Source organism: Dermochelys coriacea, chromosome 5, assembly GCF_009764565.3.
Source record: "Dermochelys coriacea isolate rDerCor1 chromosome 5, rDerCor1.pri.v4, whole genome shotgun sequence".
In the NCBI taxonomy this organism is placed as follows: Eukaryota; Metazoa; Chordata; order Testudines; family Dermochelyidae; genus Dermochelys; species Dermochelys coriacea.
The window spans coordinates 101,692,264-101,716,225 of NC_050072.1; the positions used below are offsets into that span (position 1 = coordinate 101,692,264).

Here is a 23,962-nt window from a genome sequence, read left to right on the forward strand (position 1 = left end):
GAGTCATTTTGCAGTCCTCAACAATATGTGTCATAGTTTGTGGCTGCCCACATTGACATAGTGGACGTTGCTGAGATAATAAACCCAAATAGAGATGTTTATAATGGCAAAGCTAACTCAGTCTTTAGCTGCAGTGATGCTTGTATAATGCTGGCTAAATAAAGGAACAGTTTACAGTACAGCAATTTAAAGATGACATCCCACAACTAGAAACAAAAATCAGTGGCTGCAGCTAAATTCCAGAGTGTTTTGCCCAGCATAAGTGCTCCATCCTAGAGGCGATAGGGTAAGGTATCCCTTACGAAAATTAATCTCTAAAAAAAGCACTCAAAAAATAAAAAGAGAGAGGGAAAAAGTTGCTTATTTTTAAACAGAATGGGTCAAATCCTAAGCCCTGGTGTGGCCCCTTTGCATCGTCACTTTACATTCCCCACAGCTGTCTCAAGATGAGGACTCACTGGTGCGGCGCCTCCTGCTGGTTATCTCGGGAATTAGCTCTTTCCAGCCTTCGGAGCGCCCTCTGCAAGCCGGTGTGTTGCCTGCACTGGTCCCATGTCCCTCCTGGTGCCCTTTTCCTCAGGGTTCTGCCCCAGCAGTATCCCTTTGCTCTGGGTCTCCCCAACCCTCTAAACCCACCTTGCCTTAGTGGCTACTACCAGTCATTATGTAGCCCCCGCTCACTGGGGCAGACTGCATTGTAATGGCCACTCATCACTGGCAAGGGGGTAAGACCTACTGCTTTTGCCTATCCTCAGGCTGCGCCTCTGCAGTCCCAGAACCTTTCTGGGCCTTTACCAAGGCCTGCAGCCTGGGGGGTTTACCAGGCTGGAGCTCCCCAGCTCCCTTTGCCCTTCCCTAGCACTGCTTTGACTCGGGTATCTTGCTCCCAGGCAGCCAGCCCTTCCCACTCCAAGACTAGAGTGAGACTCCTTTGCTTCTGGCCCCCAGCCCACAACTGGGCTCTGATTGAGCTGGCCACAGCTTCCCCCCGCTGTTCTCACTCCCCTTATTTCCAGCCACAGCCCTCTCCAGGGCTGCTTTTACTGTTGGCTTCCCCAGGGAAGCCGTCTCCCAGGGCTGTTTTAACCCCTTCAGGGCAGGAGTGGGGTGACCACCCCACTACATTCACCCTTACCTGTCTAGTCTTACTGGCTGTTACAAGGAAGTGTAAATGAGAGCACTGAGGTTGTACTAGGAGTCAAGTTGCCCCCTGACTGTTCTGAAAATTGGGGGAGCCAAAGATGATATACGAGCCACATTTACCCAGGCACCAACTTTACGATGTGTCGCGGGAGTGTGTGTGTGCACTCAACTTCCGGCTCTACTCCAGGCTCTGCCCCCACTCTACCCCTTCCCCCAAGACCCCACCTCCACCCCGCCTCTTCCTGCATTTGCATTAGAAGAGCTAGATACAGCCTTTAATGGAAAGATTAACCATACTGGGATATCTTTGATTTCCTCATGACTCTTTACACCAGATACAAATGTCTAATGGCCCTGTGCATTGATCTCCCTGAAAGGGGATGTTTCAGCCTTGTGTATCAGTTACTTTTCTACTTTTAGCAAAACCAAGAATAGCTGTGACACATAGACCAGAATGTGTCCATTAGGCACAGCTTCACTGCCCCACTGGCATTACCTGGAGGCACTGATCCCCCGGGAGACACAGTGCCTCCTGGAGTTCCCCAGCCCTACAGGAGCATGCTGCTGTACCACAATTTAGGAGACTGTGCTCCCTCCCATGCATGGCCTGCTCGCTGCTGGTTGTTGCGGTAGGGAGGGTGTTCTGGGTATTAAGCAGGCAATCCAGACGAGTGAGAGGTAGTGTCACAAATTACCCTGCAACTCTGGATGCCTTACAGTGCTTTGCTGCTGGAGTTCCTAGCCTGGGATGCTCACAACCAGCTTACAAGCATGTAGGTCCCACACTGATGTGTCTGTGCTAGACAGCCCTGGTTCAGCAGCTCCGACCCCAGCGGCCTGCCTATAGCCCCACTCTGGCTTCCACCAGCTTTGGTTACTAGTTGCAGGGTGAACCCAAAACGCTCCCAGTCCCAAATTTTCCCCAAACTGTGTGCTCTCTAATGTCCAGCCCCCTTGTGGGCAGTTTGGAAAAATAATAAAGTCCATTTGTTCCTCTAAAGACACAAAAGCTACCACCTTGCCAAATTAACCGGAGTTAACATTCACTTTAATTCAAACACAGCACTGGTGATTTAGATTAATAATAAAACAAATGTATTAACAAAAGAAAATAGGATTTTAAGTGAGTTAAAGTATAAAAGATAACGTTATAAAGAGTTACAAGCAAATAAAAGTGAAAACATGCCTCTGAAAGTCTAAAACTTAATCTAGCAAGGTACAGATTTTGTTCAAAATGCTTTTTTTCACCTATATTCAGTTTCCAGAGAGTTCAACCCCTCCTTGGTGGAAGGATCCATCTTTCTCAGCATGCAAGAGCTCTGTTCCTTTTTGTCTGTCTAATGATGGATGCAAAGATGGCTTCTGTCTTTGCTTGTATCTTCCAAAGCTCAATGGCTTTGTTTCAAGAGGCAGGATGATGTCATGCTGTTCTTCCCTTCCTGTCTGTAAATGGGGCTTCCATTGTTTTGATTCCACCATGCTTAATTCTTAGTAGACAGGTAAATAGCTACTTTTCTCCTATCTGGGAGGGAACCAGTTTCTCCCTGTTTGGCCACAGACTTTAAAACACAATATCATTTAATATCCATAGTTCCTCATAGGGTGTCAATACATACATTTCACAGTGATATTAATCACCAGTATATCATTAGCTTTCAGAAAAGACCTCACTCTATATACTTCTATAATACAGCAATATTGTATTCAATCAGTTGATTCAATTGCTTATCACCTGAGGTTCACCTCCCACCCCTGTAATTATACATCAGTAAACCTTTGCACTGTAGTCTTCTGAAAAGTAAAACCCAGACCCAGCTTCTCTCTCCTGCTGGGGCATAAACACTATGCTGGCTTCTCCATGACTTGTTAGTGTGAGGTTTGCCTACACCCCTTGTTAGTTTGAGAGGTCCGTTTACACAATATGTAAATATATTCTCATTGTTGTTCAGAGTACTTTGGAAGTGACTCGCAGGAGGGGAAAACATATTCCTTTGTCTGGGGCAGACTTGTTTATCCTCTCCCTCTGATATGCCTGATTTAAACACACTTGAGTCATAAATCTAGCATATATCCATAACTTTTCATACCCATTGCACAGATACCTCACAGAAGAATATAAAATAAATGATCAATGAGTTGTTAGTTTTCCAGTCATACCTCATGAGGCATATTTTGTACAAAGATTATTACAGTAGTGTGTAGGGTGTGAATACAGGAGTGCTTAATGTCCAAGAGAGCCATGTCCGACTCCCTGTTTTCTCTCCCTCTGTTGGGGTGATTTGTAGTTTGTGTGAAGCACTTGTGCTCACGAGGGCTGCCAGTTGTATCTGGTTCATGCACAGTGGGAGGAAGCTCCATTTACCTTTATCCTCCTGATCTTACACAGACCAACCAGCACTTGCCACACTGACCCTTTATGAATGCAAGATATTTAGTGCCAAATGCTGCCCTTTACTGTCCCTAGTGGTGGTGGGGTTTGCAAATGTGAGACCAATGGAGATACATGAGCATAAAAGGGGTCAGAATTTGGCCCTTATCTATGTACTTGCTGGATTAATTCATACATTGGCGCCTCCTCATATGTGTAGTCAGCAGAGAGCTCTCTGTTTACATGTGATTTTACACATCTTTCATCTTAAGTCACATCTAAATGTAAAATCCAGCACTCAGGGTCATTATGTGGATTTGTGACACCCTCTATAGAGCTGCAGATCCATAAACCAATGAACAGATTATACAGTCTCTCCTATATGTGTTTTTCATCTCTGACAGGTATAATATTGATAATATCCTTTGTTTAATAAGTCATTCGGCCAAGCATAATTCAGTAGAAGTTACCAATATATTTTGCACTTTCCTTAGCTGTTTCATAACATCATGGTGAAAGAACCTAGCTGAATGGAAATTGCATATAAAAATGTAAATGGTAGATTGCATTACTCTGCGAGACTTGGCACACAGCAAAATGAAAGGCAAGTCATGCACTTTTTTGTCCGCTAAGACATGCTGCAGTCCGTCTAGCATGTCCTAGCTGATAAACCAACCAGCGATGTGTTTTTAATTTCACTGTGAAGCCTGCTACATCTCACAAAGTACTGCAACCCTAAACATTGCAGTACATGGTGATACACAGACCTAAGTTTTCCACATCTCAGTTTATTTGTACCAAAAGAATAATAATTAATACTTATCTCTTAGGTATAGCGCTTTTCATCAATTGATCTCAAACTTCTTCACAGTCTATAATATATTTATCCTCACAAAAACCTCTGTGATATAGGAAAGCACCATCATCCCCATTATAGAGCTGAGGAGCTGATGCACAAAGAGGCTAAAGAGACATCAAAAAAGAAAAGGAGTACTTGTGGCACCTTAGAGACTAACAAATCTATTTGAGCATAAGCTTTCGTGAGCTAGAGCTCACTTCATCGAATGCATTCGGTGGAAAATACAGTGGGGAGATTTATATATACACACACAGAGAACATGAAACAATGAGTTTTATCATACACACTGTAAGGAGAGTGATCACTTAAGATGAGCTATTACCAGCAGGAAGGATGGGGGAAAGGAGGAAAACCTTTTGTAGTGATAATTAAGGTGGGCCATTTCCAGCAGTTAACAAGAACATCTGAGGAACAGTGGGGGGTGGGGTGGGGGGAAGATAACATGGGGAAATAGTTTTACTTTATGTAATGACTCATCCACTCCCAGTCTCTATTCCAGCCTAAGTTAATTGTATCCAGTTTGCAAATTAATTCCAATTCAGCAGTCTCTCATTGGAGTCTGTTTTTGAAGTTTTTTTGTTGAAGGATAGCCACTCTCAGGTCTGTAGTCGTGTGACCAGAGAGATTGAAGTGTTGTCCGACTGGTTTTTGAATGTTATAATTCTTGACGTCTGATTTGTGTCCATTTATTCTTTTACATAGAGACTGTCCAGTTTGACCAATGTACATGGCAGAGGGGCATTGCTGGCACATATCACATTGGTAGATGCGCAGGTGAACGAGCCTCTGATAGTGTGGCTGATGTGATTAAGCACTATGATGATGTCCCCTGAATAGATATGTGGACAGAGTTGGCAACGGGCTTTGTTGCAAGGATAGGTTCCTGGGTTAGTGGTTCTGTTGTGTGGTTTGTGGTTGCTGGTGAGTAGCTGCTTCAGGTTGGGGGGCTGTCTGTAAGCAAGGACTGACGTGTCTCCCAAGTTCTGTGAGAGTGATGGGTCGTCCTTCGGGATAGCTTGTAGATCCTTGATGATGCGTTGGAGAGGTTTTAGTTGGGGGCTGAAGGTGATGACTAGTGGCGTTCGTGAGCTGTAGCTCACGAAAGCTTATGCTCTAATAAATTTGTTAGTCTCTAAGGTGCCACAAGTACTCCTTTTCTTAGTGGCATTCTGTTATTTTCTTTGTTGGGCCTGTCCTGCAGTAGGTAACTTCTGGGTACTCTTCTGGCTCTGTCAATCTGTTTCTTCACTTCAGCAGGTGGGTATTGTAGTTGTAAGAATGCATGATAGACATTCATAAAGAGACGTCGAGACTGCATGCTCTTTACAGCAGCATGAAGAGTACATACACAACACCTCTCACCCCAGCACATGTATAAATATTTATTGTAGATGGTGAGACACTGCTTAGGCAAGTAGAGTAAAGACGCACCTGATCCCTGTGTGATGAACCCAGATACATACCCTACTTGGCTCTCTACAGCCCAAGCAGTGTCTTCCCTATTTACACTGCTGTTTTGAGTGGTGCAATGTCTCCCCGCTGCTGGAGTCTTTCACTGATGCAGAGAAAGTCTCCAGCAGTGAGAAAAGTCTGGAGGCAGCAGACAAAGGCTCAGGCAGCTTCCTTCTGCTGGAGCCTTTCCCCACCACAGTGAAAGACTGGCAGAGGGGAAAGGCTTTTGGCAACTCTTTGCTGCTGGAACCTCTCCCCCCTGGCCAGATAGTCATTAGTCTATGTTAAACATTGACAACATGTGGCAGAATCCTAGCTAAGAAAGGCCCCCCCACAGCTGTCAGACCATCATAAAAACAACTTTCATAACAAACAGCCATGTTTTCCTTCACTGGGGCTTTCCTCAGAACGGGATTGCGCCCAGATAACCGAATGGCAAATTTGGCCCAATGAGTGGTATGAAGTGACTATTGCGCTGCTGTTATAGCATGCAGAAATGCAGCTTCTTGTTTGTAATTAACTCAATATTGTGCCAGCCCCACAGAAGTCAACTGTAGCTTTGCCATTGACTTCACTGGGGTCAGGGTTTTACCCTTGGATTTTGAAGCACAGGAGCCGACTTTCCAAACTTCTGGGGGGTGTTCGACCACCGGCTCTGCCTCAGGCCCCCCCCTCCAGTAGGGGGGCTACTGGTGGGTGCTGAGCACCCACCATTTTTTCCCGATGAGTGCTCCAGCCCCAGAGCACCCACGGAGTCAGCACCTATGTGCAATACCCTTATGTATCCTTGGGCTTTGATCCTGCAGACTCTTCTACTCTGATAGCCTCCCCTCCACTACCCAGAGTCAATGGGTCTTTGTGCAGGTGCAATGATCTGCCTATGTAGAGAAGCTTGCAAGATTTGGGGCTTAGTTAATTGTAAAGGTATACTGCATTTGCGGGAGGGAGCTGCATTTTTTTTAAATATGTGTATAAACATTAGTAAAAATAAATCCCCCAAACCAGACACCAAGAACTACAGGCTGAAAAACTATTTAAGTGCCATAGTTAATCTGCTATCGCTATTGAGTTGTTATAACCTTGGCAAATGTGAAACAGAATTGTTGAGTTTATCTGGTGAATTCTCTTTTTTTTTTTGCATCTCTGAACATATCCTTCATTCAGAGCTAATTTCTCTGTAGGAGAGAAGCAGCAGCCCTATCCAGCAATGCTCTCTATGTATCTTGTGTTATTAAGAAGTTCTTACAAGCTTTGTTTTTGCTCTTTAACATTTGCAGACAATGTAGGCGTACTTTCCTGAATAGAGATTTTTGCATTTCATTGCATAAAGCAGGAATGTTCATTTATTACAGAATCAGCACATTTTATTATATGAAAATGGTCTTCATTTGTTTCCATATCAAATTGCCTCATAATAAGCTATATCATTAGGTTCTGGAATGCTAGGGGAATGAAGGATTAGCTGAGACTCAATGTACCTTGAACTTTCCCTTCCTTGGCAAGGAAAGCTTTAAATGCTAGGTTTGAGTGTTACGAGATTTTTTTAAAAAATTTTTTATTTGCCAGCAACTATAAAAGCAGACAGCTGTGGTCTAATGAAAGAATAAACTAAAACAAAGAAAAAAATCAGTGAAATACATCATTGGAGCTCGGGCATCCAGGCGGCTTTGTATTGACCTAAACAAACATTAGGCGGACCCGGATCAAAAAGTGTATGTGTGTGTGTGTATTGTTTGTTGGTTTGAACCAAATACCTAGTGAAAGTCAAAGCCAAGTGAGTTTTTGTTTGTTTGTTTGTTTAGTAGAAATCAATGAAACTCCTCTAAATCTCTCCTATTCACAGCTTCCTTCCCCATAGAAGGTACAGACTCCTATTCTCCCCTGTTGTTCATGTAGTCTCATATCATCTTCTACCATCTTCAGTGAGCATCTGAGTGGCCCTTGGTCCTCCTAGATCTTGGAGGACCATCAGATGGCATATTGCTGTCCTATATGGATAGATAATTATATATATATATATATATATATACAGAGAGAGAGAGAGAGAGAGATTTGTTTTAATTATGGGCTGGTTGCTGGCTCTCTACAGCACAAGCATCATACATACCAGTTAAGGGTCTCCTGAGAAGAGTGCTGGGAACAAGGGCTTCATTGGCCCCTATTCTCCAGCAGCGGGACTGGTAACAGTTGTTCTCTCTGTCTGTCTAGCAAGCTAACTAATGTAGGTATATCTTTGCCATGGTATCTGAGTGGGACTTGTATTTGTTCTCACACGAGAATGGAGATTTCCTTAGGCCCAAACACTCTAGCTAGTCTCTCAGCCCTAGAATAAAAGGGCTGGGCGACAGGGTACTTTGGAAGTATGGGGGAATGCCAGATTGCCCTCTCAAAGGCATAATTTATCTTTAGGAATACCCCAAAACATATGCTCTTTATTGTGCAGCACCAAAATCTTAACCTTTTCCAACAATCTCTGTAGTTAGAAAGAGATCTTTCAAAGCCTTCAATCTCTAGGTGGAATTACATCATTGGGAGAAGAAGAACTGGGTTGATGCGATGCCAAGGATTTTGTTCTTCAAAAGCAAAAAATTGTTCCTTACTCATTTACTTTTCCTTTCTTTTGCTTCCAGAAATCTCCTTTATGTTTACCCACAGAGGTTGAATTTTGCTAATCGACTGGCCTCTGCAAGGAACATTACCATTAAGATTCAGTTTATGTGTGGAGAAGATGCTACCTGTGCAATGCCGGTAATATAGACTAAATAACAGGATCAGACATCTGTGGAGCATACTCAGCTAGCTGCAGTACTGACAAAGCACGTGAAGGGTTGACTTGTGGCCTGATGCTTCATACACAGCTATGATTTTTTGTGGGCCTGGCATTGAAACCAGAATGGTTTCGATCACAGTGCTCATGAAGCATGCAGCAGTTCAGATCAGGAAGCAGAGCTAAAGGACTGAGGAACAGCAGAAGAGACTTGTAATTAGAGTGGAACAGGGACTGTATTCTCTAATGCTTCATGTATTACATGAAAGAGTAAACACTCTGTAGCTTCTATTTAAAAAAGAATAACATTGCCTTCTATATAAGTGCCATATTGGGAACTCTACCAGTAAATCCACAGAGGTCCAGAAACCTGTTAAGAATGTTATATTCTGTGTCCCACTGAACTAATCCTGTGCACTATGAATACACAAATATCAGGTCCACTCAAGCACTGAGGATAAAACCTGTGACCTTGATACTGGAACAGTAAACAGATCCACAGTGAGACAGAACTGGTAAACATCTTTGTATGCAGATGACTATTCCATTCAGCAGCCCAAGATATCTAGATATCTTTGTGTGTGAGAAACTGTGCAACCTTGACGTTCTTCTAACAAAGTTTTCTTTTAGATGTTTAAATATACAGTATTGAAAAAAGTATTTAAATCTGAGTGTTCTATTTTCTATCAGAGGTTGTCATGAATGGGGTGTGTAATATATGTATATCCCATTCATGACAACCTGCTGATAGAAAATAAAATACTGTCATTTTTCAACATTTTAAATCTTTCTTAAAGGGGATATAAAATCTGATAGCTATATGCCTGATCACAATTACTTTTATTTTTGAACACAGATCATTTTTGGAAAATCTTCAGGTCCAGAATTTTTGCAAGAGATGTACACAGCTGTCACATATCATAACAAGTATGTGTACTATTATTAATATTATTTTATTATATATTAAATACCAGTCATTTGCAAAGGGATGCTTTTAACTGTACATAGCTTTTAAAAATACTTTAAAAACCCACACCATTGATCAGTGAAATTCCATATTTTTTCTGATTCCAAATATTGCTTTGAAGATTTGTCATATTCAGAATTGAAATAATCCCATTCACTAAAATAATGGAGAGTGGGGTGTATTATTATTAATGATAATGATATTAATGTTAATAACAATTAGTTTTATTTTTCAGAAGGAAATTCAAGGTTTTTCCCTATTTGAAAATTAAGAAGTATGTCCAGAAGTAAAAAGTAGTGCTGGGACTTTAGAATATTCCTCATTTGGGTGAATTAGCTGTTCCAAACAAATAGAAACACTCAGATGAATTTGGACCCAGAATTTAGGTTTTGTTAAAATGAGTGTTTTCAGAACCAAAGATTGATAGAAGGCTGTTCTGCAAGCGTGAAGAGAAGAGACATCTGAGGTGTCTCAATGTGCTTTCTCCATTTCAGCAGGGCAGCTAATTCATAGATTTATGTTTACTTATGAGTAAATCATTGGCCTACTTTAGCTAATACACATCTTGATACATCTAGCTATTTGACTAGAGACTTAGACAACTCATATCATAGTAGTATCTGGGTCCCTAAAGGCAAATTTCCTTCCTGCCTGTTTCATGTTTGTGTTTGGTATTTTTAAAACAGGTCTCCTGACTTTTATGAAGAAGTGAAAATTAAACTGCCAGCTAAACTCACAAAAAAACACCACCTACTGTTCACATTCTACCATATCAGCTGTCAGCCAAAGCAAGGAGCATGTGTAGAAACCCTCCTGGGATATTCAGTAAGTCACTTTTATGATTTACACTTCAGCTTCCTGTGCACACAGGCTTTTTGTAGAAATAACTAACTAATTTCCTCACTTAGTCCCCATCCAAAGTGGCAAAAACACTCTATCTTGTTATCAGAGAAACAAGGTGGGTGAGGTAATATCTTTTATTGGACCAACTTGTGTCTGCCATCCTGGGACCAACATGACTACAACAATGCTGCATATATCCCGTTATAACAATTTTCAGACATGAGTAATAGGTCTTGATTTTAACACTTCCCAGCAGCCACATCTGCATTCAAATGTTACGGCTTTTGTGGCTACATCAAAAGAATGAATAAGCACAGATAGAGACTACAGACTGGATCAGATGCCCTGATCCTGCAAAGACTTCTGCAGGTATTTAACTTTACACACTGAAAGTGGTCTCAGTGAAGTCTGACCTTATATCATGCACTGGCTCTTTCCTACGTCAATTTAAAAAAGAAAAATGAGAAGTTAAAAGCATGAAGTAATACACTTGTGTGATGCATTTCTTTGTCCTAATGTTGGGAGTAATAAGTCTTAACTTAGATGGCTTGCTCATTGAAATGTTCTGTATTTTTTTCTTTAATCAATAAAGGATTTTTTTTTAAAGTCAGAAAAGTGATAAGTATAATAATAGTTTACATGTAGAGAATTCCTTTCAATCCAAAAGATCCCAAAGTGCTTTACAAACTTATGGCCTGCAGTCATGTGCAGCGCATGAACTGCCGGCTGTGGGAGGCTAGCCCCCGGCTAGCCCCGCTCCCACCACCCGAGGACTCACACCCCTTCCCCCACCGAAGCCCCCCTTCCGCGCAGTGCCTACCAAGTGCAGGGCAGGCAGCCCCAGCACCTCCATCTCTCCCCCCGGCCCTGAGTGATGGGTGGCACGGCCCCAGCCGCCCTAGCCCCAGGCCCCGCATGCTTCCCTGAAGAGGAGCAGCCTGCCTGGGCTGGGGCAAAGGGGGAAGGGCAAGCAGGGCTTCTGGGAGGAGCATGGGCAGGGCCATACCAGACTGTTTGGGGAGGCACAACCTTCCCCAGTCTATGCAATGTGCCGCCCATGCCTGCAATCAAATTGTGGAATCACCCTTTGTTACATAAATGTTTCCAGTGACTTCATGTTTGCAGTGGTGGTGTAGCTGTGTCAGTCCCAGGATACTAGAGAGACAAGGTGGGTGAGGTAATATCTTTTATTAGACCAACTTCTGTGGGTGAGAGAGACAAGCTTTCGAGCTTACACAAAGCTCTTCTTCAGGTTTGGGTATCGTACTCTAAGTGCCACAACTCAGTGGAACAACAAGGTGGAACAGATTGTTTAGCATAAGTAGTAAACACATATTTCAAGGGACCATTCAAGGTGAAAGCAAGCTCTAAAGCTTGTCTCTCTCGCCAACAGAAGTTGGTCCAATAAAAGGTATTACCTCACCCACTTTGTCTCTCCAGTGAGTTCATACATTCCTATTGCTATCTGCATACAGCACCACTTATGTCCATTCACCTTCAAGGTGAACTATGTCAATGAACAAATTCTCTTCACAACAATGAAGGGAAGGGAGATGTTGGCCAAGGATATCAGTACATTGCGGTAACAAAAATTCCATAGCATCATTGATATCCATGAAGTGTATAATGGACCTTACTTTTTGCATGCAACCTCCACATAGTAAACTAGTTGGAAGTCAATTTACCTGCTTCAGAAGGATCTGAGTCTACCCCTAACTTTTTACAAAATATACAATAAAAAATTATGTTACCTGTTATAAAGTTTGTACTATTCTTATTGGCCCCATTCCTGCAAATTCTGACACAAATACTTACCTTTATGATGGGAATTGTTCCACTGAAGTCAATGGATTCCTCATTTGTCTTCAGGATCAAGGCATCAGTTAGTTTTCTTTGTGTTCAGGGTTCCATTCACTGACTTAAGGAATGATTCCAATCTGTTATGCTTGAATGCATCCCCCCTTTCAAACTTGAGTGGCATCAGAATGCAATGTATCCAAATGTTGTTTGGATTAATCTTTCTGATGCTGATCCAAGTAATCTTAATGGCAACTGTGAGGGCTCAATTCATCCCTGGCCTAACTTTACTGAAGTCAATGGAATTACTCCAGAGATCTCTTTTGCCCAAGATGTGTACTACTCTGAATTAGAAACACTGACATTTCGTATATACGGACCCTATAACCTCCCAGGAGGATTCTTCGGAACAATTTATGCCAGTTGGGAAGCTCTGTATTTGTTTTGTTCAGAAAGGATGTATTTTAAAAGCTGTCCAAAGTGTTGTAGGTGGAGGCGGGGGTGTGATGACACTTCTGCAGTAGCTATCAGTGAATTGAAAATGCAAAGATTTTGGCAGAAATTACTGTGGAGCCAAAACTGTTCTGGTCGATATCTAATCATTGTTCTGTTGACTGTAATTATCACAAACTAGATAAATAGCCATATTCTCATGCAGTAATGAATATCACTATGTTTTTGCCTCATCTGTTTCAGTGGCTGCCAATTCTATTAAATGATCGTCTCCAGACTGGACATTATTGTCTTCCTGTTGCCTTGGATAAGTTGCCTTTAAACTATTCAATGCATTCTCCAGAGGTAACAAACAACATTACTAATAGATACTATTTCCCCAGTTAAAAGGGCACTGTTGGTATTTTAGGCTCCAACAGTTGCCTAACTTGATTGGAGGAACCCTTCCCCGTGCTTAAACAAATCAACCAACCAACCAACCAACCAACCAACAAAAAGACTTTAAAGAAAATCCCTAAACCAAGTGGCTCTGCGGTCATGCACCTGCTTGTGGGTGCCAAAATAATCGCTTGCTGGTGCAGGCCCTACAGACCTCCAACAAGCTCTGTCCTTGGGGTTTGGGTCACATGACCCTTAATACTCTCCTGCTACTTAGTGGCTCAGAACATCCAGCTATCCCACAATGTATGGGAGTGTCGCTGCCTAGAGGCTTCAGGAAAGGTATTCCCAAGAGTGGAGAAGAAGGGATTGGCCTCCCCCAAGAAGACAGTGAGGAGTAGGACAGAGCCTGTAAGAAAATATTGCTAATGTAAAGGAGACCAGAAAGATTCAAACTGCATCACTGACCCCAATCTCTCTGGCAGAGCAAACCAGAACCCTGGGGCAGAATAGTTTAGAGTGAAAAGATGTGGAATAAAAAGGCAATACCTGAAGTACGTCTAATTTGTAATAAAAAAACACCCTTAAATGCTATGTGCACTCTATGTAAACAGTATTTGCTATTTGGCTACTTATAGGAAAAAGTGCTAAGCTGATCATCTTGTTATTTTATCTTCAACACAGAAAGTTCCATCACAGTCACCTCCAATTAAATGGGTTGAAGGGCACAAGGGTGTGTTCAACGTAGAAGTGCAGGCTGTTTCATCTATTCACACTCAGGTAAAGAACCTACAGCCAATCTTTTACATGCAGCATAAGCTTCATTTGAAACAGACTGCTTGGGCTTGGATGGCTGAGGGGACTGGTGAATGGGATACAAAGCTCTTCACCTCTTGGTTGCCCATTCAAATTTTGGTGACTTTTTTACTTCTTAGCCAACCATCTCTATTGCTCTGTGATTGCCTGTGGTTGCAGCAGAACAGAATATGCAGTAACTGTCCAGCATCACATGCCGAGATTTGATTGTATTCACAGGACAACCACCTGGAGAAATTCTTCACTCTGTGTCATTCTCTGGAAAGCCAAGTCACCTTCCCAATTCGTGTGATGGATCAGAAGATCACAGAGGCTGCCCTGGAACACGAGTTGAAACTCAGCATTATTTGCTTGAATTCCTCCCGCCTTGAGCCCCTGGTCTTGTTTTTACACTTGGTGCTGGAGAAACTTTTCCAGTTGACTGTGCAGCCCATGGTTATAGCTGGTCAGACAGGTACTTATTGAAGCATGGCCTTCGACTAACGGAATAGCAGTAGTATTGGAAAGGGCCCACAAGCAAACCAGGTGGGTGGATGGGAGACATTTTGCTAAATTGGCTGGCTCTAGTTTGATATTAGTTGGTTTAGTTTCTAGAGGGTGTTCAACTTCCTGCATCTTATTCAGGTAATCGACACGTGCTCTGCACCCAGGTACAGTATCTGCAGACTGACATTTATATTGGTAACCGAATATTCAAAGTTATCAATGCCAACACAGATTTTGGAAGGGATATTAAACCTTGTGCCTCAGGGCTTAAGATAATGTCTGACTGTTAGAGATCAGATCAGAAAAAGATCTATGTGTGGGGAGCTGATTAGCCTACATCTGCCAACTGCAGGGTTCTTGCACCTTTCTGTGAAGCAATTGATGCTGGTCACTGCCAGAGAGAGGATACTGCCTTGGATGGATGTTGGGTCTGATCCAGTCTGGCAATTCTGATGTTTCTGTGTTAAGGTCTACATTAAACAGTGACTGGATTAGATGTTATCTGCTCAAAGAATGCCCTGATTTAACCAAGTTATGCCCTTTAATGCTGAGACTAATTCTTTTTCTTTGGTTCACAGCCAATTTCTCCCAGTTTGCCTTTGAATCTGTGGTTGCAATAGTGAACAGTCTTCACAACAGTAAAGACCTGAGCAAGGACCAGCATGGGAGGAACTGTCTCTTGGCATCATACGTCTACTATGTGTTTCGCCTTCCAGAGTCTCAAAGAGATATTGCCAGACAAGGTATGCTTGTTGCCTACTCAATAAAGTAATTCCCTTCTCCCTGACCTGCCCCCAACCCCTCAGATCATAGGTAGCAGGAGAGTGCACGGCTCCTGACATTCAAAGTCATTTGTATTCAGAAGGAGCAGGATTTAAAAGTTACTTTAATGTATAGTCCATGCAAGAAAAAGGAGAGAGGGCAACAGTGCAATGGGTGCTATAGGGCAAGATGGTACCTTTAGGATCAGCCCTGAGCAAGCTGCACCACCCCAGAAGAAGTCTCAGGTGGCACTGTGCCCTGCTCCCAAGGAGTGGTTACATACCTCTCAGCCTTCCATGGCCCAGAGGTGGGACATAGCATCTGACAAAGACACACACAGACTTGTTAAGGTGTGAAACTTTAAAATGCTGTGGGATTCCTTCCTTCCATGTAAATTGCTCTCTCTGGAACCTCCATTTCTGAGTGAGGGGACCCCAGATTTATGTGCCATGTTGGTAACTTTGGGAGTAAAATGAGTGCATCCCTCAAATTGGGGGACAATAGAGAGGGATGGGTAGTGACTCCCCTCTTATCTAAACCAGCAGGAAATTACTTCCCTCCTCCCGCCCTGTGTGCTGGTTCAGCTATTCTGAAAAGAGAGAAGGGGGATGGGGCCAGGATCCACCCATTGTCCACCTACCTGCTCTAGGGAGGAAGTAAGCAGATGAATAACCCTTCGTTTTCCTACGTGCCTGGACCCAAAGAAACGTGTGTGTGTGTGTGTGGGGGTGTTATTCCCCTGCTCAGGTGTGTAGTCTGAGCTTTTCCTGAATATTTGGCTGACATTGGAATGTGGTAAATCTCAGGGCTTATTCACACCTGGAAATTTACTGAAAACAGCTATTCTGGAATAATCATTGCTGATTAGCTATTCTGACATATTTCTGAGTGTAGACCAGCCCTCGGTTTATATCACCTGCATCAAGGGTGGAGATAGAGTTTTGAGCCCAGATGTGTGTACATCATTCTAATAAAAAGAAAAGGAGTACCCGTGGCACCTTAGAGACTAACAAATTTATTAGAGCATAAGCTTTCGTGAGCTACAGCTCACTTCATCGGACACCAAATGCATCCGATGAAGTGAGCTGTAGCTCACGAAAGCTTATGCTCTAATAAATTTGTTAGTCTCTAAGGTGCCACGGGTACTCCTTTTCTTTTTGCGAATACAGACTAACACGGCTGCTACTCTGAAACCCATCATTCTAATGTGCAGCAAGGAACTAATGGGCTGTCTCAGAAGTGGAAGGAAAGAGAAGCTGCTGCTGTGGAGCTTTTGCTCTGATCTTCCTCTGGTGCTCTCTGTCTTGGGGCTGTGCTGGACGGCTCACCACCCTGCCCCTAACTCTGCATCCTCTGGCTCCGTGCCTAGTTAGGTTATCAAGGGTGAGGTTGGTGGAGAGGCTTTCAGAATTTACATGCTGTTCTTGCTCTGTTTGCTTTAGGAGCACAGAGTAAAACTGGCTTTCATGGGATCATAATATTGTTAATATGATATCTAATCCTGGTTAAAAAAAACAAAACAAAACAAAAACAAAAAACTCTTCCCATGACCAGGTGCAGCAGGAAGTGCCAATTTGCCAGAGTCTCGTTATTACACATTTGGACGCACCACAGCTGTGTCTGTTGGGTCCAGACTTCTCAAGAGCCGGGTAATGAGCTGCAGCAATCCAGATATTCCTGGTACACAGACTGCTACTGATGAGGAAGTCAAAAACATCATGTCATCGAAGGTAAGGAAGGAAAATAAAGCTTAGTAGCTAGAGATGAGGTCTAACCCAAAACCCAGATGGAGGACCCAGATTCAGACTTTGTGGGTGGACTCATCTCTACTCATATATGTTGCATATGCCACCAAGAAGTCTTGCTGTTCACCTGGGAACTAAAACAGCAAGCTAAAGCTCTGGTGCAAAATATTTAAGTCCTTTCTCAGTGTCCCAGAGAAGTCAACAATAGTTTGATATGAGTAAGGTCTTCAGAGTTTTGTCTCTGCATGGATGGATTTTGTCTCCACTGCAGGATGTGCATATTTTCAGGTCTCTAATAATTCTTTCTTGTGTTCTGAAAGATCCATACAATTCAATGCCTAAGATGTTTGTGAGGGGCTTGATCCAGCTCTTGTTCAAGTCAATGGAAAGAGTCTGCCGTTGACTTTACTGGGAGCTGGATCAGGCTCTAATGAGGGTTAAACACATCTTACAAAGAAGAATTGCTCTTCTAATGCCGAGAGGGAAAATATTCCATTTTTTCACAGCCATTTTTTAAAATCACAGTTCCTGTTTAGTTCTGAATGTGTGCACTTCAAGTGAGAGACTAGGTGGGATGTCCGTCATCGGCACAGTGATTTTACATCAGCTAGTATGGGCACCAAAAGCATCTGCTTTTGTGATGAATTCTTCTTTTCTGAGTCCTTAATTTACCCATTGAATTAAAGTGAAACATAAACTGATTTTCTTCTTTTTCTTGTTCAGAATTACATAGATTGTTGATGTTAATTATGTGTAATATAGTGCTTTTGCGGTGGTTTGTTCTCAAACTTGATTATAAGATACTCTCTGAATCTGTTCTCCATCCAATGTGCATGTGCATCTCCAGTTAAAGCGAATGAGACTTGTGTCTAGCTTGAGGGAAATAAAACAAAATAAAGGAGAAGAACTAATCATATTTGCAGGTTATGAATATTTGAGTTGTTTATATGGATATATTTATTCATCCATATCAGTTTTTAATAGTGTAGACTTGTATTTAATTGTTAATGAATTTTCCTCCTATTTGCTGTGTCCTAAAACATAACTCGGCTCTAGGAGTTTTTAATTTACCCAAATTAAAATAAAATTAACATGCATGTTATTAAAGCTGCATCACATTATTAACAACATTGCAGGCTATTAAAACTTGCATCACAGCAATTTACAATGCTTGGGTGAATATTGCCATTTCACCACCTTTTAAATGGACATTGTTTTTAATGAAAGAAACTCCCAGATGTCATTTTATTTGGTGGTTCTAAATTTGAAATTTCCTTCAAGAACAGCTCTTGTTGAGTGGATGAATTAAGAGAGCTTTAAAGTCTAAATGCAATACTTGGGTAGGCCACATGGTGGAGGTATTTACATTACTTTCCTTTGACTTCCAACTCTTGGCACTGTTTCTCTCCCCTCTCTATTACGGGGTATGTGTGAGAGAGAGGATGGTAGAGGAGAGTTGTATTTTTTTTTCATTTTTTCTTTACAACTAGCAGCTGACTCTCCTTTGTTAATTAATTAGTTTTCCCCCTGGCTTTTGGCCCTTTTCTCCAGGTTGTAGATCGCACCTCTAGTCGGATGTCTTTCTATATTGAAGCCACCAACGACTCATCAAACGTGTCTGTAAGCCCAAGACCATCCAATAAAAAGGTAGCGTGCCACACGATGTGAGAGCAATCTGCAGCCTGGCTGAGATGTTTGCAAACAGCTGCTAAACCAGGGGTTCTCAAACTGGGGGTCAGGACTTCTCAGGGTGTCGTGAGGTTATTACATGGGGGGTCGCGAGCTGCCAGCCTCCACCCCAAACCCCGCTTCCCCTCCAGCATTTATAATGGTGTTAAATATATAAAAAAGTGTTTTTAATTCATAAGGACCGTTGCACTCAGAGGCTTACTATGTGAAAGGGGTCACCAGTACAAAGTTTGAGAACCACTGTGCTAAAACAAACCTTGCCAGTAACACTTAGATGAGGTGCAGCAGAGAAGGAAAGAATTAATGTATCAGTTTTGACAAATAAGCTTTGTGCCATAAAAGTTATGTTTATACCAAGGAAGTTGACTAGTAGATAAATTAATATATCTTCATTTTTGTATCAACCCCCTCAATCTCAGGTTCTTTAGATTCTGTTTCCCAAGTAGTTCTGGCAAGTAACAGCATTCCTTACAGATCAGTGTATATGACTAGAGACTCTTTACTTTGACCTGTAATGATCATAATGGATCAGTGGTCTGAATTCACCAAATTGGCTTTTTCCCTGCTCATAGTCTTTGAAACCAACCCAATCTGTACATGTTCCAGGATAGCAGTTATTAGGAACATAGGAACTGCCATACCAGATCAGACAAATAATCCTTCTAGTCCAGTCTGCTGTCTCTCACAGCAACCAGCAACAGCTGTTTTAAAAGAAAGTGCAAGATATCCTGCAGTAGGTAGTTAAGGAATAACTTGCCCAAAGGGGAAGTTTCTTCCTGACCCCTGTTTGAGTTATGTCCTGAAGCATGAAGATTTATATCCATTCCTAATTCTTGAGGGATTTATTTATCCTGTCTAATGTAAATGGAGATGTTCCCATTATCCATATAAATATACGGTATCTCTACTTGTATACTTTTTGTATAGAGAATGGACCATGCTGCAAAGTTTAAATCTGGATCTGAACTGGGTTTTCAGTTCAGAGTCGTCTTTACACAGTATTGTTTTCAAGTAGGATCCAGTGCAAAGGTCCTGCTTTAAGGATTCCTTTATTCCCACCCTTTAGCATTCACTGTCCTCCCCCCAACCTCAGAAATGCTAATGCATTACATAGAAGCGCTCAGACTCAGTATAGACTAAAATTCACTCCCTAAACGTATTGTCCAAAGCTCATGAGTTATGGGCTTGAGTAATGGCTGCTTCCCATCTGCACCTTCATTTGGTGATTCCTCAGCAGTGGATGTGGCTACAGTGACCCCTCACCCCACCTGTCCCCATCACTCCTCTCATACCAGCTTATTCAAAGCAGCAAAGATGTCAATCTCCCCAGCATATATGGAGTGTGAAGGCCTCCGTGCGCAGCAGCTCCTTCCCCATCACCCCCCTCACACAAAAGGCCACTGTAGTGTGGAGGGCCTTGCACACAAAGAGTGAATTGCATCCACACAGTATTGGATTGAGGGTCCAGTGTTGGAAGATGAGTTGAGTTTGAAATCATTTCTAACCATGCTGTGTTTGTTGCCTAGCATTTCCATGAAGAGCTAGCACTGCAGATGGTGGTCAGCACTGGCATGATGAGAGAAACTGTCTTCAAGTACGCCTGGTTCTTCTTTGAGCTTCTGGTAAGATTTCGTTCACAGCATTATATAACAGTTGAGAAATTAAATGCCATTTGTGCCCAAAGCCACAGGTGCAGATTTGTTGCTGTCTTAACCATCTATACTCCCCAGTGCATCACAAACCACAGTTTAGGAACGTGCCCAGACTCTGTGTGTGTGTGTGTGTGTGTGTGTCCGTCCATCCAGCTAATCTTCCCCATAAGAGTAGACTTGAGGCACAGAGTGCAGACTGTCCTCCGAATCTGAGCCTCCCCAAAGTTTGGAGGTATCGGGATAGGGGGTTTGGTTCAGATCCAATTCTCCATGGAGCCCTGATGACTCCAACACATAAACAGAAAAATCAGCCTTACGGAAATTCTCTGAAATAATTTATCCTAACTGTAGCCAGCAGGATCTGACCAGGGTCGAGGATTCAAAGAACCTTGCTTATGTTGTGCACTCATTGGTCCACAGCTGGCAAAGCACTGCAAGACAACAGTCAAGCTAGGATCTTTCGTTCACTTCAGATGTATACCAGCTGCCATTTTCTCCACTCTGCTAATAGCATGGGCCACTGGCTGCAGTGCCTGGACTCCACACACTGAGGTTCTCCCGTGCAGGCCTGAGGTGACTGATGTCACTGAAAGTGGTCTGACTTATTGGTGAACACTGGCAGCAAAAAAACCATCCAAAAGCCAGCCAAGAAATAGGAACTCATTCAAAGAGTGATATGCCAGACCTGTCATCATGAGGGGTCAGAGCAGCAAGAACCTTTCGTGAGCACAACAAGGACCCACATCCTGCATTCTCTCTGATCTCAAACTCCTGACCAATGATCTTCTCTTTCTTTCTTATTATTGAAGCTCTGACTTAACTGTGAGCTTTGGATGTGTGAGGGATTGCAGGATGGAGACTTGAAAGTGAGTGGGTTAGGAATGGAAAGGTTTTTCGAAAACGGATTTGACCTTTCTGCTGCTGGCTTCTTGCACCCTGTCTGTTTGGTGGCTGAATGTGGCGCTTTCCTTCTAAGTACTAATGTTCTGTTACAATGTCAGCACTTACATGAGAACATGGCGATCCAGCAAGGGTGGTGTGCTTTGCCATGTATATTTGGTAAAATGAGCATTTATATTCCAGAACTTGAGCAGAGACAGGGTCTGGAGTCTGTAGTACTTTAAGAAATAAAAAATAAATAGGTGGCATGTAGGGAGAAATTGAATCTTTTCTACATGTATGTAGCACCTCAAGAGTGGAGAGTATGTCTGATGCCTGGAACAGTCTCCCTCTCCTAGTATACCAGATGACCATCTGCCCTCCTTTCAAATCCCTCCTTAAAACATCCTTCTTCTATGAAGCTTTTCAGAGGTAATCTACCATAAAAAAGCATTTAATAAATACCACACATTTTTGATCTTGGAACTTAGTTTAGGTAACAGCTGTATTGTCAGTCTGTTCTAGATCCTAAACCTTTTGGTTCAGGGACTCTGCATTCCTCTGTATATTATGTACAGCACCAAGCACAATGATGAAGGATGAAATCCTAACATTTGCATGTAATAGGTGCAACAGAAACAGCAGGAATGCAAACCTCTCTGTTCTGTCCTACCAACTTGCATCAACCCTGACCTACAAGGGCAACTTCTAGGAGTGAGAATAGTTCAGTCTCCATTTTCACTCAGTCCTTGAGCCCTCTGCTGACACTGACAACAAGTATGCCAGTTGTAATGGTGGTTTTGTGCAGGTGAAATTGACCCGTGTAGGAAATCAGGCCCACAGTGCCACTGTTAAAGCAATCGTTTAATAGTAATGGGTTTTGTTTTGCAGATAAAGAGCATGGCTCAATATGTTTCTAACATGGAAAAGCAAGATACTCCACGAAGAAGTCGATTTTCAGATCGTTTCAAAGATGACATCACCACTATCGTCAACGTGGTCACCTCGGAGATCGCAGCACTTTTAGTTAAAGCACAGAAGGTAAATGTGGGATACAAAGAAATAAAGGTAACATTTCCTAGCATTCTTTTTGTGGTTATTTCCCACAAGAACTACTGAGCCAAATTCAAACCTGGTGTAACTTCACTGACGTCACTGAAGTTACACCAAAGATGAATTTGACCCATTATTTCTATTTTATCTCACTTGTGTCTATCATTGTGTTGTAGATTCTAACATCCTTATTCATGTTGCATAGCACCTTATTCCATGAGTGGTTCCATTGATTGCCCTGGGAATATTCACGAATTAAGGTAACACTCACCCTGGGGAAATTTTACAGAATCTAATTCCAAATGATCTCATCACCAGCTTCAGATGCTGTTAATATGAAATTCACAGATCAAAAATAAAATCCTTACCTCACTATAACTCTTTCCTCTAATATATTTGAAAATCAACATATTTGGTTATAAAAATGGAAGAATTTAAAAACCTAACTTACTTATCACCACTTATGCCATTTGTTTACATTATGAATTTCAGTCATCTTGGGCAATGGAAATAGATTAGTCAGTTTCATTCTCTGGTTTTCATACACTAGCAAAATGCTATGGGAATGTTTAAATAAAAAACGGTGTCACTGTGACCTTTAAAAGCATTTCATGAAAATACTTCTGTGCACTTAAGTAAAACACTTTTTAACAAAATTTTAATTTATGCCCTCAATGCATTCAACCATGGCCTGTTTATGGCTTCTTTACAGATAAGACACAAATAGTCTTATATAGGCAGTACTGTTAATTAGATCACATTCTGATAGGGTGAGGACAGAGGGTCTAATCGTGAATGTTCTTCATGTGTGAAAATACTACTGAAGTGCCTGGAGGGTTTAGAAAACTGGACATGTACATTAATTATACTCAGAAGCCATAGATGACACTTGTATGCTTCTTACAGACAATGCAAAAGCAGCCTACTTGTCTTAACACAATATTGGGTATGTTTTTGAATGGCTTGTTGCTTAAGTCCTGCAGTGATGAAGCGTGTCCTCCGGGCTTGCTTTGCCCAGGCTAGGAAGCTGCTGCGCCATGAGAGTAAGAAAATATTGAACAGTATGAGATCACAGAAAATAGCTTTATATATCTGAACAGAAAAGACAAAAACATGAAAAAGTGATTCTCTGAACACCCTGAGGGGCTGTAAAGCCACTCTCTCTAACATGAGACACTGAAGGCTATACAATTCCCTCAGTCTCACTTCCTGAAACTGCTCTATCGTCATGAATAAGCAAACCTTGTGGGACTTGAATACAAGCTAATTAAAACACACCCGCATATGTACACACCAGAAGCAGTCTCTCACACACACAATCAGTCAGTTCTTTGAACTGAACTACACATAGAACCAAGATTTTTAAAGTTACATTCAAATTAGTAAATTTCAAATAACTCAAATTTTCAAATAACTCAAAAATTCAAATAACTCCGGCCTTATTTTCAGAGGTGCTGAGCATACACAGCTCCCAATGACTTTAGCTGTGGGTCCCTGAAAATCAAACCATTAGTAAATATTCAGAGCTGAGCTGCTTAATCATAAAACCTAGAGATTTGTCTTGCTGCAATTTTTTTGTCACGACTCTCAGATTTATGGATTTTAAATAAAATATTTGATGCTCAATAAATAGAGTTAAAGAAACATTTTGTCAAATCTGTGTTAAGTATTTTAGTTTTCTGTAAATAGTAAGCATTCAATTATTTTAAAAAAATGAGAGTAGAAATGATTGCAGCTGTAGGAAATGCAGACAGGAACTCAATTCCATTTCAGTGTTGTCATTTGCAAGGTTTGCATAACTAAAACTATTTTGCCTTACTGTGATATCCATCTCTGTGAATAACAGCAGAAAT

At 42.0% G+C, this 23,962-nt stretch overlaps 1 protein-coding gene across 2 annotated transcripts in view; it reads left to right on the plus strand.

Moving 5' to 3' along the window:
- DOCK8 (dedicator of cytokinesis 8) overlaps positions 1-23,962 on the plus strand; it is a 134,401-nt gene that overhangs the window by 67,372 nt on the left and 43,067 nt on the right. For both annotated transcript variants that reach the window (XM_043515041.1, XM_043515042.1), the window contains 11 exons: positions 8,453-8,570; positions 9,446-9,516; positions 10,243-10,381; positions 12,893-12,994; positions 13,712-13,807; positions 14,063-14,297; positions 14,908-15,072; positions 16,646-16,821; positions 18,388-18,483; positions 20,052-20,147; positions 21,948-22,097. In XM_043515041.1, coding sequence (XP_043370976.1) covers positions 8,453-8,570; positions 9,446-9,516; positions 10,243-10,381; positions 12,893-12,994; positions 13,712-13,807; positions 14,063-14,297; positions 14,908-15,072; positions 16,646-16,821; positions 18,388-18,483; positions 20,052-20,147; positions 21,948-22,097 — 1,444 coding nt within the window. The remainder of the gene's footprint in view (positions 1-8,452; positions 8,571-9,445; positions 9,517-10,242; positions 10,382-12,892; positions 12,995-13,711; positions 13,808-14,062; positions 14,298-14,907; positions 15,073-16,645; positions 16,822-18,387; positions 18,484-20,051; positions 20,148-21,947; positions 22,098-23,962) is intronic.